The sequence below is a fragment of the Gymnoscopelus microlampas genome (genome assembly GCF_963454915.1).
Source record: "Gymnoscopelus microlampas genome assembly, chromosome: 16".
In the NCBI taxonomy this organism is placed as follows: Eukaryota; Metazoa; Chordata; class Actinopteri; order Myctophiformes; family Myctophidae; genus Gymnoscopelus; species Gymnoscopelus microlampas.
Window position 1 is genome coordinate 26682864 of NC_139953.1, and position 17290 is coordinate 26700153.

At 40.2% G+C, this 17290-nt stretch overlaps 4 protein-coding genes across 5 annotated transcripts in view; all 4 read right to left on the minus strand.

The window, feature by feature from the left end:
- Positions 1–282: 282 nt before the first annotated feature.
- LOC311063146 (C-C chemokine receptor type 5-like) lies at positions 283–2240 on the minus strand. Its single transcript, XM_084082390.1, has one exon. It carries the CDS (start codon positions 2029–2031, stop codon positions 1144–1146), a length of 888 nt encoding a protein of 295 aa, XP_083938516.1. The 5' UTR covers positions 2032–2240; the 3' UTR covers positions 283–1143.
- A 3325-nt stretch (positions 2241–5565) lies between these two features.
- On the minus strand, positions 5566–7417 carry LOC311062924 (C-C chemokine receptor type 3-like; the record flags this gene model as incomplete). The annotated part of the gene is made up of 2 exons (XM_084082143.1): positions 7314–7417; positions 5566–6613 (listed from the first exon to the last, which is right to left on the minus strand). Exons 1-2 carry the CDS (start codon positions 7349–7351, stop codon positions 5566–5568), a joined length of 1086 nt encoding a protein of 361 aa, XP_083938269.1. The 5' UTR covers positions 7352–7417.
- A 3199-nt stretch (positions 7418–10616) lies between these two features.
- On the minus strand, positions 10617–12333 carry LOC311063141 (C-C chemokine receptor type 5-like). The gene is made up of 3 exons (XM_084082383.1): positions 12222–12333; positions 10850–11950; positions 10617–10745 (listed from the first exon to the last, which is right to left on the minus strand). The coding sequence occupies exons 1-2, from the start codon at positions 12260–12262 to the stop codon at positions 10873–10875; spliced, it is 1119 nt and encodes a 372-aa protein (XP_083938509.1). The 5' UTR covers positions 12263–12333; the 3' UTR covers positions 10617–10745; positions 10850–10872.
- A 3888-nt stretch (positions 12334–16221) lies between these two features.
- Positions 16222–17290, minus strand: part of LOC311063142 (C-C chemokine receptor type 5-like) — a 53694-nt gene continuing 52625 nt past the window's right edge. For both annotated transcript variants that reach the window (XM_084082385.1, XM_084082384.1), the window contains exon 2: positions 16222–17290. This exon is cut by the window's right edge and continues 136 nt beyond it. In XM_084082385.1, the coding sequence (XP_083938511.1) occupies positions 16355–17290 (936 nt within the window). In that variant the 3' untranslated portion in view covers positions 16222–16354.

The following is a 17290-nucleotide window of genomic DNA, read 5'->3' on the forward strand; positions in this document are numbered from 1 at the left end:
CCCATAAAAAAATAAAATTCGAATCACACTTTGAGGAGCCTTAAGCAACACGTGCTGTGAGCCAAAAGCAATTTTACTTCCACCCATGGGATACCACATATGCTACAAATGCCACCAAATTAGGTACAACATGGTCTTGTGAGTCATTGACAGTGACAATGACCGTCAAACGGGATTCTGCTACTTTCACACACTGTAATTACGCTAATTTGCTACTGTACTGTATATTAAAAAGTCATCAATAATAATAAATGCATTTATTCATTCATTTGGAGACTTAACAATTTCTTGGTTGTGAAAAAACATTCAAATATTTTAACATATATGTATGATATATATACAATATAATATACAGATATACAGGTAAAACTATGACAAATTACAGTGGGTTGCATCCTGAGAAAAATGCGGATTGAAGACCCCCACAAAGGCTACATCGTGGATTAATTCCAGCATTTTGATTTATAGTACAATATCTCTGGGGTGGCTCTCCTCATGCTGGAGAGAAAGATGGACACCTCATCTGTCTCTCTCACTCTCTCTCATTTTCTCTCTTGAGGGTCAATGTGCACGTAAACATTGACACTACATGAGTTCATATTTATTTTTGACGTGCTGCAATTTTGGAGGGGAAATACACAGGGCTGACTCAATCATGAAATTATTTTGATGATCAATTGACATACAAATAATATAATTACAGTCTATTTCTGTTCATTTCATATGAATCGAACCACTGAATGTATTGAAAACAATGAATGGAGCGGTGCAGTACATATTTTGACCATATCAAATCAGACAATGCATGCGCCATACCGTAGATGTATCCGTACACAAGATCTACTGTATGCACAGTGAAAAGCAATGTGTATTTAATTATAAACATGCATGTGGACATGGAAAAATACATGTGTGCATACCTGCACAGTGCGCATGCTAGCCTGGTAGCCCCCCCCCCCCCCAGAAAATCGCATTGCATTGCTGAATGAAAATTACATTGAATTCCGCGGCCGGGTGGTTTACCAGGCTATGCGCATGCATGCATGCAAACATTGAAGGGATAGCCAAATCAACCACACTGACAAACACACACACACCAACATTAAAACTACGGCTAGACAACAGAACCCCCCAACTGGCATTTCATACAGCAGTGGACCTTTCATCCACACTGGTAGTTTGTGAATAAGTAGACCCTGTTACTCTGTCTGGAGGGATGAGGGTCTTCATAACCTGACACACCCTACATGGAGCCCTGTTCATCAACCTCAGTAGGTTCTTCCTGAACCTCTGTCCTACAAAAACATACAGGATGGGGTTGAGACAGCTGTGAGAGTAAGCAATGGCCTCTGTGACTTGTAAAGCCAATTTGATTGCCTTACTGCTGTCACATTCTGTATAGACGTGAAGTAACTCCAAAGCTTTGAATAAAGAAGCAACATTATAGGGCATCCAGCAGCAGAAATACACAGCTACAACTACGAGAACTAAGCGGATGGACTGTTTCTTGGAGGAGTGGCTGTATAGGAGCTTCCAAATGATCTGGGTGTAGCAGAAACCCATAATGGTCATTGGAATCAGTAAGCCAAGGATGTTCATTTTGAAAAGGCCAAAGATACTCCAGAAGTGAGAGTTGTGTGTTATGGTATCATTCTCAGTGGGACTAGTGTATAAGGGAGCACAGAAAACTTTGCTTGAACTTGGATCTCCCTGTACCTGAAGAAAACCGAGATCTGGAAAAGAGGCAAAAAATCCAGCAACCCATGTAACAGCAGCTGCAATCATTCCAAAGGTGCGTGTTCGTGTTTTCAGTGCATAAACCGCATGGACTATAGCCAGGTACCGGTCAATGCTCATCAGGATGATGAAAAAGATCCCACAGTAAAAGCCAATGTGGTAAGCACCGAGGACCATCTTGCACATAACATCGCCAAACGGCCACTGATCACGGGCTTGGTGGGCTAGGAAGGGAAGGGAGCATACTAGGAGAAGGTCAGCAATGGCCAAGTTGAGGAGGCAGACATCACTCATGCTACGGAGCCGCACCCCAAAGATGATGACCCAGAGGACAAGCACATTCCCTACAAGACCCACGATGAAGAAGAGTGAATAGATCACTGGGAGGAAGGAGGATCCATGACGTTCATATTCACACAACCCAGTGTTTCCATCACCATAGTCCTCATATATATAGACTTCTTCACTGGTAGGTGAGCTGAGAAAGAAATTGCAGGATGCGAGTAGGGATTAGGTGCATTTTTATAATGAAATGATTCAGTATATTAGATACGTTTCTGAAAGAAAACAACATAGCCTAAGATATATAATATCTTAAAGCTGTGAAGAACATACAGTATGAAGGATAGTGCTTCAAGATTGCCTCTAGATTGGTATATGTTTGGACATACAGCAGCGAGATCTACTGTAAGAATATTCTAGCCTCTATGTGTTCATTTCAGATTACTGTTTGAACTCATAAAAGGTTAGCAAAATGTGATAAAGTCCTGAAAGGACTTAAGTTTTTTCAGGGAGACATGCATGAGCTGGATGCACATAAAAAAAAATCAAAGCTTAAAATTAGATTTGTATTGTACATTATAGTAAAGTGCAATTAAAGTGGGAGAGATTGAGGATGGTCTGCTTTTTTAATTTTATATCCTGTAAATACTGACACAAAATTCAAACCATTTCCTTCCAAGTCAAAGGACACTGATGAAACGCACAGTCCTATGAGTTCCATCATTAGGTCATATAACAAGCTTCTACAGCTTAGAATTATAGAGACAAATTGTTTGTTTGTTTGTTTACATAACGTGTAGACATAATTATTTTATGTAGACAATATTTCCTTTGCCGATTTTCTTTTTTTTTTCAGAAAAAAGTGAAAAGTCTCACCTGACATTGCTTAAATAGCTTGTGTTGAAGGCCATCATTGACTGTGCTGTGTCGAGACACCATGCCCCAATGCAAAAATCTACATATGCTCAATGAGAAGCAATTGCACTTAATTTAAATAGAAACACAAAAATGCGCGCACACACACACACACACACACACACACACACACACACACACACACACACACACACACACACACACACACACACACACACACACACACACACACACACACACACACACACACACACACACACACACACACCCTTCACAACACTTCCTTTCCACCCAAGTGTATGTGGTGAACGTGGTAGGACGTGTTAAAAGTATTTATTTTCCATTTAAGCTGAACCAAGCTAAACAGTATGTGCTGTTGACATCTGTTGCTTGATTCATTAATAACACATTAATGGTTGTTAATTTATTTTACAAGGAGGTCATAACTCAAGCAAAAATCAAGGATGAACATAGAGCTCCTTGTAATGATTTCTTACAACGTAATATTTTCTTACAGTATTTAATACAAAAGGTATATTTCCTGTTCACACTAGCATGAGGTTCCTCCTGAACCTCTCCCCTATAAAACATACAGGATGGGGTTGAGACAGCTGTGGGAGTAAGAAATTGCCTCTTTGACTTGTACTGTGAAGCCAAATTGATTGCCTTGCTACAGTCACCTCCTACTGTGCAGTATATGTATTGTAACGCCAAAGCTTTGAAGAAAAAGCATGTTATAAGGCATGCTGCATCAGAAAAACGTGGTTACAACTACAACCAATCAGCAGATGGACTGTTTCTTGGATGCAAGTAAGTAATTAAGTTAGTAAGGTTTATTGGATGAAGCTTCCAAATGATCAGGATGTAGCAGAAACCCATGATGGTCGTCGCCTCATCAGAATCATTAAGCCAACAATCTTCATGTTAAAAAAGCTGAAGATATTCCAGTGGTGCTGTGATACCATCCCCAGGGTATAGAGACGAATCATATATATCATATGTTAGATTTACTTCAAAGCACAATTTTTCCTAATATTCCCACCGAAGAGTCTCTACATTGCTATACAGTATAATGTGACATAAAGCAGAGAGATCTATATCCTAACATAATATGTTCATTTCAGAATACGATGTGATAAAGTCCTGAACGGATTTACGTTTTTCAGGGAGACATACATGAAAATATGAAGGATTGCGCTTCAAGTCTCTATCTGCATAATTTCTCTTCCATTAAATCCATTTCATGCCGTGAGCCACAAAGAACAATCATATTGTAGCACAAACCCATACCATAACAGTCACTTATGTCACTATGCAGTCCTCATATACTGTACATAGACTTCTTCACTGGTAGGTGGGTTGAGAAGGAAATTACAGGATAAGAGTAGGGATTACAGTAGCTGCATTTTTATAAGGAAAGGCTTTAGCATAATGATGTGATGTGAATATGATGTGAATCTGAGAAAAAGTACTGCAATGCAGAATGCCCGCAACACTCCAGATTAAACAACAGTCTTAAGGTGCACGGCTCAACAATATCATGAAACTGAGAAAACAGCCAGCACACAGTAACAGCACGCTGAGGAAGACCTGTTAGGTTGAAAACCGGCTGCTCTGCTCTGCGTCCGTGGAGAGGTCAAATAAAACTGTATGAAAAGGACATTTACTGTGTGCTGGCTGTTTTCTCACTTTCTGCCTACATTCTCTTATACATTTTCTTCCATAACCCATAAATGTAAAATAATATTTATGTCATAGTTTTATAACTGCAAGTCCGATTAACGACATACCCATATGCTTACACAAAGAATTCCAACAGTTTCCTTTGACTAGAAATTAATCAGAAAGTCATATAGCAAACATACACGGAGGTAAGTTGTTTTCTTCTTTTTTTACATGATGTGTATTGGTTATTTAATGCCAGTCAGTACTTCCTGTGCAAACACTTCTTACTGTATGTCAAACAATAGTGAAAAGTCTCACCTGACTGCGCTGTTCTGAAAATAGCTTGTGGTGTTGTCCATCACTGGCTATGCTGGGTCAAGATACAGTACCAGGCAAGAAACAACAAGATATTTCTATTATTTTATTATTATTATTATTACCCATATTATTATTATTACCCTAATTATTATTATATTATTATTATTATTATTATTATTATTATTCGCATTTGCATTTGCATTTACATTTGCATCACATTTGCATGAGAAGTGGAGTAGCAGAGACCATCCAAATGCCAATGAATCATAAGAACAGAAGCAGTAGAATAAGAAGGGAAGTTCTTTTTTTTTTACTAGCTGCTACTTTCAAAAACTCTTACAATGAAAGGCTTCTGTCAATTCAAATGTAGTGCCAAAATATATTCTTGGACAATATATTTAGACTATAAAGAGCTTTAGAATACATCAGTTTCTAAACCATGAATTCATTGTCATATTGTGATTTGTGATTGCGTGTTCATATCCCCCTGTGAACAACCAAATTATGTTTTTTTTCCCTGAAAGTCAACATCTTTATCTTCATCTCTTCTTGATAATCCTCTCATAGTCACCTTATTCTTCTGTTGTTGGACCCATTTCATTGCCACTTGCAGCATTTTTTTGTGTTCTTATCTGTTCATTAGTTGCACTCTTACTGCTGTTGATGACATCTGAATTTCGCTGGAAGTTAATATAGGTTTATGAGGTTCATAGGTTTAGGAGGGATGAGGGTCTTCATAACCTGACACACCCTACATGGAGCCCTGTGCATCAACCTCTGTAGGTTCTTCCTGAACCTCTGTCCTACAAAAACATACAGGATGGGGTTGAGACAGCTGTGAGAGTAAGCAATGGCCTCTGTGATTTGTAAAGCCAATTTGATTGCCTTGCTGCTGTCACATTCTGTATAGACTTGAAGTAACTCCAAAGCTTTGAAGAAGGAAGCAACATTATAGGGCATCCAGCAGCAGAAAAACACAGCTACAACTACGAGAACTAAGCGGATGGACTGTTTCTTGGAGGAATGGCTGTATAGGAGCTTCCAAATGATCTGGGTGTAGCAGAAACCCATAATGGTCATTGGAATCAGTAAGCCAAGGATATTCATTTTGAAAAGGCCAAAGATACTCCAGAAGTGCCTGTTGTGTGTTATGGTATCATTCTCAATGGGTTTAATGTATAAGGGAGCACAGAAAACTTTGTTTGAACTTGGGTCTCCCTGTACCTGAAGAAAACCTAGATCTGGAAAAGAGGCGAGAAATCCAGCAACCCATGTAACAGCAGCTGCAATCATTCCTAAGGTGCGTGTTCGTGTTTTCAGTGCATAAAACACATGGACTATGGCAATGTACCGGTCAATGCTCATCAGGATAATGAAAAAGATCCCACAGTAAAAGCCAATGTGGTAAGCACCGAGGACCATCTTGCACATAACATCGCCAAACGGCCACTGATACCGAGCTTGGTAGGCTAGGAAGGGAAGGGAGCATACTAGGAGAAGGTCAGCAATGGCCAGGTTGAGGAGGCACACATCAGCCATGCTACGGAGCCGCACCCCAAAGATGATGACCCAGAGGACAAGCACATTCCCTAGAAGACCCACGATGAAGAAGAGAGAATAGAGCCATGGGAGAAAGTAGGACCCATGATGTAAGTATTCACACAACCAGTCTCCATCTTTGACGTCAGTGTAGTCGTAGTCATCAGGGTCAGTAAAGGATTCACTGGTAGGTGAGCTGAGAGGATAATTACAAAATAAGAGATGTATAAGGTGCATTTTAATGATGAAAGGCTTTAGTATAATACTGTAGATCTGTTTATGAAAGAAAACCACAACCAAAAATATAAAGAGCGGCGTAGAAATATGCATACTTTCTCTTCCATTACTTTCTTCCGTACCCCATGAATTATAAAATCATATTGTAGCACAAGCCCATAATGATCATTCATGTCACTGTCATAGTTTTGTCATTACAAGTCCTGTTCATTATAGACATATCGATGTGCTTAAAGCCCAATGGTATTGGTAGAGGTGTCGGTGGTGTAGTAGTTACCTTGCTATGGTGTAATTGGCCGTATAATGGGTTTTGTGATGTTATAAGTGACAGAATCAGCTTTGTTTGAGCTAATGCTAAAAGAGTGACTTTGAGCACTATTTCACTGTGTGATGTAAGTCAATGAGTTACATCACGGCAAGGCAACTACACAACCGAAACCTCTACCAAAGTGTCATTGTGCTTTAACTCTTTGACTGCCAGAAATAAAACTGTTCCTTTTGGGGGGGAAAAGAATCGCAACGCAAAGCGGCTAATTTCTCTACTTTTGCAAGACACTCTTGTATGACAAAATAGGGCAGTAATTTCTGAAATATGAAGATACAAGGTTTCCACCTGACAGCAACGTTGTGTAAAACAATTGTGGGGAAAAGAGTCTCACCTGAAAGTGTTCATAATGTAGCTTGTGGTGAGGTCCATCACTGACTGAGCTGAGTCAAGATACCAGGCCAAAACAAACAGATCTTCTATATCATATAACCAGTTCAACTGTACGACCATCCAAGTGCCTACAATAACCAAAGTGAAAGCACTAAGCAAAATCATGTACTTCTCATTTTATTAGGGGAAGTTAGATCATTTCTAAATTGATGGTGGCAGTGATGGACAGTGATTTAAATATGCGGAGCTATGGTGGACACTGGGATCCAGCGTGCAACACCCCCATTGAAGCTCCCGTCTGCACCTTAATTGGGGGAGGTCAATCATCATTATCATGGCAGATAATGGCAGGTAACTGGAAGACGACAAGTACGTGTCACATGTCACAAAATGCTTTCGGGCATTTTGACTCAGCGTTTTGGGGTTAATAAACGACCACTGGAAGCGAATGGGTTTTTGCCGAACTTTACACTTGATTTTAATACCTTAATAAACATTGTCATAAATACTATATGCTTCCAGTCGCTAGTTTAAAGTCTTCTTTCAATCACCATGATATGCGTTTTGGTAAATTATGGTCCCATTTATTAGGGTAGTAGGATATGCTGTAGGGTATGCAGTAGGAGGGGCGTGGCTACCGTGTGTTGATTTGAATGACAAGCTACACAACCAATAGCATTCATTCCCCACCCCGCTCTGGTCCCAACGAATAGCATTCATTAATTTCCGGGTTGACAAGATTGGGGAGGAAAGGGGGGAAGGGGGGGGGGGTCTACCCAGAGTTAATTATTGAGTTCTTCTACTTCAACAACAAGGGTGCCAATATGGTCCAATAGTGGTTGCCACGTTTTATGAAAAGATTTTAACGAGCCGCCAAGGGAGAACCTGATTTTCTCAAGTTTTATACAATATAGGATTTCATGGATCCACCTATTATGAGTGGGAGGGGACGGATGTATCCATTTAAGGAGAATCAACCTTCTGGCTAGCAAGCTTGTAAATCGCCATAATGATTTATTAGGAGTAGAATTGAAACCAAAAAGGGCGGTAAGAGGGTCAGGGTCAATTGGTTCACCCAAAGCGCTCCCCAAGGTATCAAATACTGCAGCCCAAAATCCTGACAGCTTGGGACAAGACCAGAACATGTGTATGTAGTCAGCAGGAGATTGTTTACACCTGTTACATGCAATTTCCGATTTCTTATTTGCATATACGGACCGGATATAGAAAGATGGCGAATTTGAAATCATTGAAAAATAGGCTTCATTTACGCTCTGTAGAGTCTATGGGCGTAACTTTGTCCATTTCTTTTTTACAGTCTATGACACCAATGCATCTACAAGAGATCCAGAGGCCATGGGTTAACCAGGCATCTGCAGAGGTTCTGCAGATGCCTAAGACACATTCAAGGATATTATGTCTCACCTGCTGGCAAACAACCATGGCAGTATGACATAATGCACCATGGACTTAGATTAGAGAGAGGTACAGCAATGCAACTGTAGAAGATGAAAGATGGATCAGCTGTTTTAAATGTGGTTGAATGCTGTTTATGTTATGTATGTATTGGTATGTATTTATGATACTTTGCTGTTATTATCTTGTAAACACAGCACTGTGCCACATCGTGTTATACACTCATTATTATTACTGTAAGGAGTGAGTTACATGTTTGCCATAAGATGGCTTTCTCGTGTTTTGTATGTTTCTGTGTTTTACCTTGCTGTACGTTTGAGGTCCTCAACAGCCACCTTAGGTTAGCATTTGTTTTATGTTTCAAAAGGTAAGGAGGCTTCCCAAGCTCTGTACGACTGAAAACACTTAGATTAAACCCTTAATAATTGTTATACAGCATGCCTGTTGTGTGTGATGTGTTATGTTAAGGATGGAACCATTTCTGTACATTTAATGTTTATTTTAATTGTGTGAACTGGCTTAACTGAGCATTGCTGAACAAGGTTAGGTAAGTTGTGCTGTGGCTGACTAATCAGTAAATAGATTATTTATGATTCCTTAATTATAGTGTCATAAACAAATTATTACATTATAGACTTCGATGTGTTACCTTAGAGTCAGAACTGGATCCCCCAACAGAAATGTCAGGCCCAGGCCCAGGGGCCCAAAGGTCAGGGGCCTCTATACAATTGGGCAGACTCATACCCACTAGTTCCAGAGCCTGACCCTGAATTTCACATGAAACTTTGCATGCACACTCCCAGCTGGCCGAGGAAGAACCTCCAACCCACATTATTCAAATCGGCCTCATGGTAGCACAATTTACAGGCCGCTTCACGTTTTGACCTATGACTCTTGGTCATACAATAAAAATCACACCTGTGTGAAGGTAGCGGCGCCTTTGATACATTTTGTCATCAATAAGTGTTTATAATGTGTTTATAGCCACGTGTCACGTGAAGCTTGACCAATCACTTTGTTGACGTGTCTGACCAATCAGAACGTTGACGCAAAAGCCAGGTATAGAGGGCTACCGCTCTATACCTAAAGGTATAGAGCGGCTAGCGCCGCTAAAAATGAGATGTTACGCCATTTTGCTTTTTCTTCTTACTACACTTTTTTTCTCATAGTCCTAGATCTTAAACTCAAATGTTCTAATTTCTTATCTCTCTGGAGTCATGCTATGTATAATAATTCAGATTTGTCATTGATTTTATTATCTTGTAAACACAACACTGTGCCACATAGTGTTATACACTCCTTAATATTACTGTAAGGGAGTGAATTATATGTTTGCCAGAAGATGCTGTCTAGTATATGTTTCTGTGTTTTACCTTGCTGTAGGTTTGAGCCTTATTGGTCCTCCACAGGTTAGTATTCGTTTTATGTTTCAAAAGGTAAGGAGGGCTCCCGACTGCATGACTGAAAACCCAACAGGCTCTCCTCATGCTGGGGGCCAAGCTGGAGAGAAAAGATGGACACCTCATCTGTCTGCAGCTCCTTCATGGCCTGACAGCGTTGTCACTCTGTCTCTCTCACTCTTTCTCATTTTCTCCCTTGAATGATGGTCAAAGGTTTTGGCGTCGATGTGTAAACGTGATTGACAATATGCGAGTAAAAAATATTTTCAACTTGCAACAATTTTGGAAGGGAAATACCTTGGGCTGTCTTGATCATGACATTTGAGTTGGATATTAATTAATAATTAAAATCTTTTTCTGTTCATTTTATACAAATAGAACCACTGAATGTATTCAAAAACAACGGATGGTACAGTACTAGCTTGTACAGTACAGTAAATGTTTTGGCAACATCAGGCAATGCATGCATGCTCCACAGATGTGTCTTTACACAATAAATCTATGCATAATGAGAGGCAGTTAAACTTATTTAATTATAAACAATGCATGTGGACATGGAAAAGTACATGTAAACATTGTAGGGGATACACACACCAATATTAAAACTACTGTGTGAACTGTTTATTGTTGCATACATGGCTGCTGGGTCGCAAGACAAATTTCAGTGTGAACTGACAATAAAGTATTATCGTATCGTATCGTATCGTAACTACGACTACACAATGCAACCCTTACACTGGGCCTTCATACAGCAGTGGACCTTTCATCCACACTGGTAGTTTGTGAATAAGAAGACCCTGTGACTCTGTCTGGAGGGACGAGGGTCTTCATAACCTGACACACCCTACATGGAGCCCTGTTCATCAACCTCAGGAGGTTCCTCCTGAACTTCTCCCCTATGAAAACATACAGGATGGGGTTGAGACAGCTGTGAGAGTAAGCAATGGCCTGGGTGACTTCTAAAGCCAATTTGATTGCCTTGCTGCTGTCACACTCTGTATAGACATGAAGTAACTCCAAAGCTTTGAAGAATGAAGCAACATTATAGGGCATCCAGCAGCAGAAAAACACAGCTACAACTACAAGAACCAATCGGATGGACTGTTTCTTGGATGAATAGCTGTATAGGAGCTTCCAAATGATCTGGGAGTAGCAGAAAACCATGATGGTCATCGGAATCAGTAAGCCAAGGATGTTCATTTTGAAAAGGCCAAAGATACTCCAGAAGTGCCTGTTGTGTGTTGTGGTACCATTCCCAGCGGATGCAGTGTACAAGGGAGCACAGAATAAAATTGTGCTATTACTGGACCTTGGGGACTCCTGTACCTGAAGAAAACCTAGATCTGGGAAAGAGGCGAGAAATCCAGCAACCCATGTAACAGCAGCTGCAATCATTCCAGAGGAGCGTGTTCGTATTTTCATGGCACAAACTGCGTGCACTACAGCCAGGTACCGGTCAATGCTCATCAGGCTGATGAAAAAGATCCCACAGTAAAAGCCAATGTGGTAAATACCGAGGACCATCTTGCACATAGCATCCCCAAACAGCCACTGGTCCCATTCTTGGTGGGCTAGGAAGGGAAGGGAGCATACTAGGAGAAGGTCAGCAAAGGCCAGGTTGAGGAGGCACACGTCACTCATGCTACGGAGCTGCACCCCAAAGATGATGACCCAGAGGACAAGCACATTCCCTAGAAGACCCACGATGAAGAAGAGAGAATAGAGCCATGGGAGAAAGTAGGGCCCATGGTGTAGGTATGTACATATCCCATCTTCTTCATAGTCGATGTTATAGTCGTCGTACTCGTAACTGATAGGTGAGCTGAGAGAATAATTGCAGAGTAAGAGGGATTAGGTCAGGTACATTTTCATAATAAAATAACTCACTATATTACTGCAGTTCTGTTTTTCAATTGCCTATAATATATAGAGCTGTGTAGAAACATTAATCTGCATAATTTCATAATTATCCCCATAAATGATAAATAATCATTAGCACAAACATATAATGATCATTTATGTCACTTTCATATTTGTATATGAGTCCTAATTAATTACAGACGTTACGAAATGTCACCTGGGCTGGCACTCACCTGGCAATACTGTTCATAAAATAGCTTGTGGTGTTCTCCATCACTGACTGCGCTGAATCAAGCTACCAGGTCTCTTTGCAAGTGAAGTTACATAAGACCATCCGTATGCAACAACAACAACAACTACTAAAATTACTTCTCATTTTATTAGCGGAAGTCAGATAATAAGTCAGTAAATGGGTGTTGGCAGTGGTGAACTGAAACAAATAGCTGTACTGCTCTGCACATTTTTGTGAGAAAGTGTTTTTCAAGTTTTTTTTAACTTGTGACTCTTTCTTCACAACATTACAGACAATTGTTGTTCTTTTGACGCCACTGTATTTCCATGAAGGTTGTCTTTGAAAATTACTTTTTTTGGGAGTTTTCATAAATACACAATGTAGACACAATGTAGTGATATATGTGTATCACAAATTAAGACATAAGGAAAATGTAAAAACTAAAGCTAAATAAGAAAGAAACTAAATACACACTAGATATGAAGTAAAAGCAGAGTAAAACTTAAAAAACAGACACAAGACAACCAAAGCTACAAAAAGACGTACAGGTTCATCACAGCACAAGACTAGAAAAAGTGCTCCTCGGAGCACACAGGTCAGGTAGGTTATTGCGGGCCAGCAATGTTGATGGAATAATTATGAGAAATCAGACAGATCTGTCTTGATCACATGATTATAGTGATAAATGTGTACCAATTTGCGTGATGTTTGGACAAAATCTGTAGGAGTAATATTTAAAAAAAAATGTCTACCTAAAATCGGCCTCCTGGTGGTGCTGTAATAGGCCAATGTGAAAAGGGTGGCATTTCTTCCTCGGCCTAGTGGGAATGTGTGTGCAAAGTTTCACGGCAATCGCGTTCATGATTTGAGGCATTTTGTTCAAAACGGAGCACTCCTGCAAACTTTGAAAGCCAATTTTAGCCAATCAGGATGGAATATGAGAAAACAGACAGATCCGTCTTGATCACATGACTATAGAGATACTGTGTAGCGATTTGCGTGATGCTTGGACAAAATCTGTAGGAGTACAAAACATTGTTTTGCAAAAATCGGCCTCCTGGTGGCGCTATAACAGGCAGATCTGAAACATTTTGGGCAGAGGTTCTGCTCTGGTATCCAGGGAGTTTGTGTGCACAGTTTCACGTCGAACACCTGAGATTAGCTGTTCACAGACAGATGGACGGACACACACAGACACATGGATGGACGGACAGGATGCAAAACATAGTCTTCGGCCTGGTGGAGACAATAAGTCAGCTGTTGATTTTTTTTTCTTTTTTTTTGTATTTTATATTTGTATTGATTTTTTAAAAAAATCCACATACAACAACTGACAGACATACTCTTAACAAAACAAACAAGAACAGACAAGTAGGGGGAGGGGGGGGGTTCCTCCACTTCCATTGTTCATCAACACCATCAGTAAAAAGAACGGTAAAAAAAGCAAACTTAGCCAGTCACTTAAGACACAAGTCACCACACTCCATATAGCTCATAATCACACAGAAGCATAGGCATCAAAAGTCTATTTGAGGGGAGGGTTCAGGCCCACAGTGCATTGACCTTTTAGAAGGATCCGTGAGATTTCGGTGGGAAAGTAATCCATTAGCGGGGCCCACAACTTTAGAAAAGAGGCTTCATTGCCTTTATATACTGCACACAGTCTTTTGTGAGGGAGCACACCAAAAATCTCTTTATACCAGAGTTGTATGGTAGGGGGCTTATCCTTAATCCAATTGATCAAAATGCATGTTTCGAGCTAATAGTAGGAATTTGTCAAATAACTTACATTGTAAGGGTGTCAGATTAATTTCTTTTGAAGGGAGTCCCAAAATGAAAGCTCCCAGATCCTTCTTTATTTTAACCTTAAAGATATCGCTTAACTCCCGTGCCACAGAACCCCAAAACCTGGATATCCACTTACATTCCCAAAAGCAGTGGTAGTAAGTTCCAAGATCTGTATGACATTTAGTGCACAGAGGAGATCTTGAACGGTCCATTTTGTTTAGTAACACAGGTGTGATGTACAGTCTGTGAAGGATTTTATATATATTTTATATTTCTTTTCTATTTATTTTGTTTTCTAAAATATGATCACTGGCCACAGAATTCTTACCTGTCAAGCATTTATCAACAGTTAATAAGGCCCTTAGAAGTCCTTATAAGATGCGTATAAACTATATTCTGTGTAGATACAGTACTAAAGTCACACATCATGATACAGTACTAAAGTCACACATCATACTACACAGGAAAAGCCATATAACACAGGAAATAACCTTGCAAAACAGAAACACGCTGGGTCTGTCTGTGGCATAGGTGTGACTGTTAGCGCTTAAAGTGCAGTGTGCACAATCCACATCCAAAAGTGAACAGAGTAGTCATGACTGGCAGAATAAAATAGATAATGAAGCAGAGAAAAACAGTGAATGAGCTATTTTTATCTATCATCAAACAGTGTAAGAAGTTTTAGTTAACACAGTATAATGCAGTGTCAATGCCCCCGGGCTGGGGGCATTGACACTGCATATATTATGTTACTAAAACCCCGGCGTCGAGTCGATCGGATAGGCGGTTGTCCAGAAGCGCCGATCCGACCGTTATGCCCATGTATGGGCATGCCCATATATGGGACCGACCGACTTCCAACTATGCACAAAAAATTGTGTTCATTTATTTTCTCAAATGTTTTTGAACCCTCAAGTGTCTTGTGATGGTTTCAAGTAATTAAATCAAATAAAAACCTCCAAAATCTTCACATTGGCCTCATGGTAGCACTGTTAACAGGCCACTTCACGTTTTGGCCTATACTGTAACACTTTACCTGTAGGTCATCGAATCAAAATGAGACGTTCCACCATTTTGCATTTACTTCAAAACACAATTATTCCTAAATATTCCACACAGATTGTGTCCAATACTCACACAAATTGGTACACATTATCTCTGGAGTCATGTGATAAACATATATCATTCAGATTGTTCATATTCCATTTTGATTGGCTTCCAAACTTTGCAGGAGGGACCCATAAAAAAAAGATCTACTCAAAATTGGAATCACACTTTGAGGAGCCTATAAGCAGCTCAGAGCCAAAAGCAATTTTCCTTCCACCCATGGGATACCACATATGCTACAAATGCCACCAAATTAGGTACAAAATGGTCATCATGTGACAATGACCGTCAAACAGGATCCTGCTACTTTCACACAGTTTGCCTGTAATTACGCCCCTCCAACCCACTTTCATTGTGTCCTGACGGCTGCACCACACTACTGACACCGCCCTGGTAAGCCAGGCAACCCAGTCTGGCGGATATCTGTACTTTTCTAGTTATTACACTGCAGATGTTGTTATACTGTTTATTTTGCATTCATAAATACAGAAAACCTGCTGCTCAGAAAACCTGAACCTGAGCCATTGCAAACAGAGTGGAAAAGTGCTTCTGTACTGTATATTAAAAAGTAATCAATAATAATAAATGCATTGGTAAAGTTATTGAAATTTGGAGACTTAACAATTACTACTTAAAATGTAATTACTGTGAAAAAACATATTCAAATATTCTAACATATATGATATTTATACAATATAATATACAGATATACAGGTAAAACTATGACAAATTACAGTACAGTGGGTTGCATCCTGAGAAAAATGCGGATTGAAGACCCCCACAAAGGCTACATTGTGAATTAATTGCAGCATAATACACAGGGCTGACTCAATCATGAAATTATTTTTGATGATCAATTGACATACAAATAATATAATTACAATCTATTTCTGTTCATTTCATATGAATCGAACCACTGAATGTATTGAAAATAATGGAGTGCAAGTTTTTACATCAGACAATACATACGCCATAGATGTATCCGTACACAAGATCTATGCACAATGAGAAGCAATTACATTTATTTAATTATAAACATGCATGTGGATATGGAAAAGTAGGACATGGAACCCATCCCCCCCCCCCCCCCCCCCCTTGAATTCCGCAACCGGGTTGTTTACCAGGCTATGCACACGCATGCATGCAAACGTTGTAGGGATAGCCAAATCAACCACACTGACAAACACACACACCAACGTTAAAACTACGACTACACAATACAACCCCTCAACTGGCACTTCACACAGCAGTGGACCTTTCATCCACACTAGTAGTTTGTGAATAAGTAGACCCTGTGACTCTGTCTGGAGGGATGAGGGTCTTCATAAGCTGACACACCCTACAAGGAGCCCTGTTCATCAACCTCAGGAGGTTCTTCCTAAACCTCTGTCCTACAAAAACATACAGGATGGGGTTGAGACAGCTGTGAGAGTAAGCAATGGCCTCTGTGACTTGTAAAGCCAATTTGATTGCCTTACTGCTGTCACATTCTGTATAGACGTCAAGTAACTCGAAAGCTTTGAATAAAGAAGCAACATTATAGGGCATCCAGCAGCAGAAATATACAGCTACAACTACGAGAACTAAGCGGATGGACTGTTTCTTGGAGGATTGGCTGTATAGGAGCTTCCAAATGATCTGGGTGTAGCAGAAACCCAAAATGGTCATTGGAATCAGTAAGCCAAGGATGTTCATTTTGAAAAGGCCAAAGATAATCCAGAAGTGTCTGTTGTGTGTTGTGGTACCAATCTCAGTGGGACTAGTGTATAAGGGAGCACAGAAAACTTTGGTTGAACTTGGGTCTTCCTGTACCTGAAGAAAACCTAGATCTGGAAAAGAGGCAAAAAATCCAGCAACCCATGTAACAGCAGCTGCAATCATTCCAAAGGTGCGTGTTCGTGTTTTCAGTGCATAAACCGCATGGACTATAGCCAGGTACCGGTCAATGCTCATCAGGATGATGAAAAAGATCCCACAGTAAAAGCCAATGTGGTAAATACCAAGGACCATCTTGCACATAGCATCGCCAAACGGCCACTGATCCCGAGCTTGGTGGGCTAGGAAGGGAAGGGAGCATACTAGGAGAAGGTCAGCAATGGCCAAGTTGAGGAGGCAGACATCACTCATGCTACGGAGCCGCACCCCAAAGATGATGACCCAGAGGACAAGCACATT

Coding starts and splice junctions, on each gene's coding strand:
- LOC311063146 (XM_084082390.1), bottom strand. CDS start 2,031: ATGAGTGATGTCTGCCTCCTCAACTTGGCCATTGCTGACCTTCTCCTA.
- LOC311063141 (XM_084082383.1), bottom strand. CDS start 12,262: ATGGAGAACACCACAAGCTATTTTATGAACAGTATTGCCAG. Junction 11,951..12,221: donor TTTATGAACAGTATTGCCAG/GTGAGTGCCAGC, acceptor TTATTCTCTCAG/CTCACCTATCAGTTACGAGT.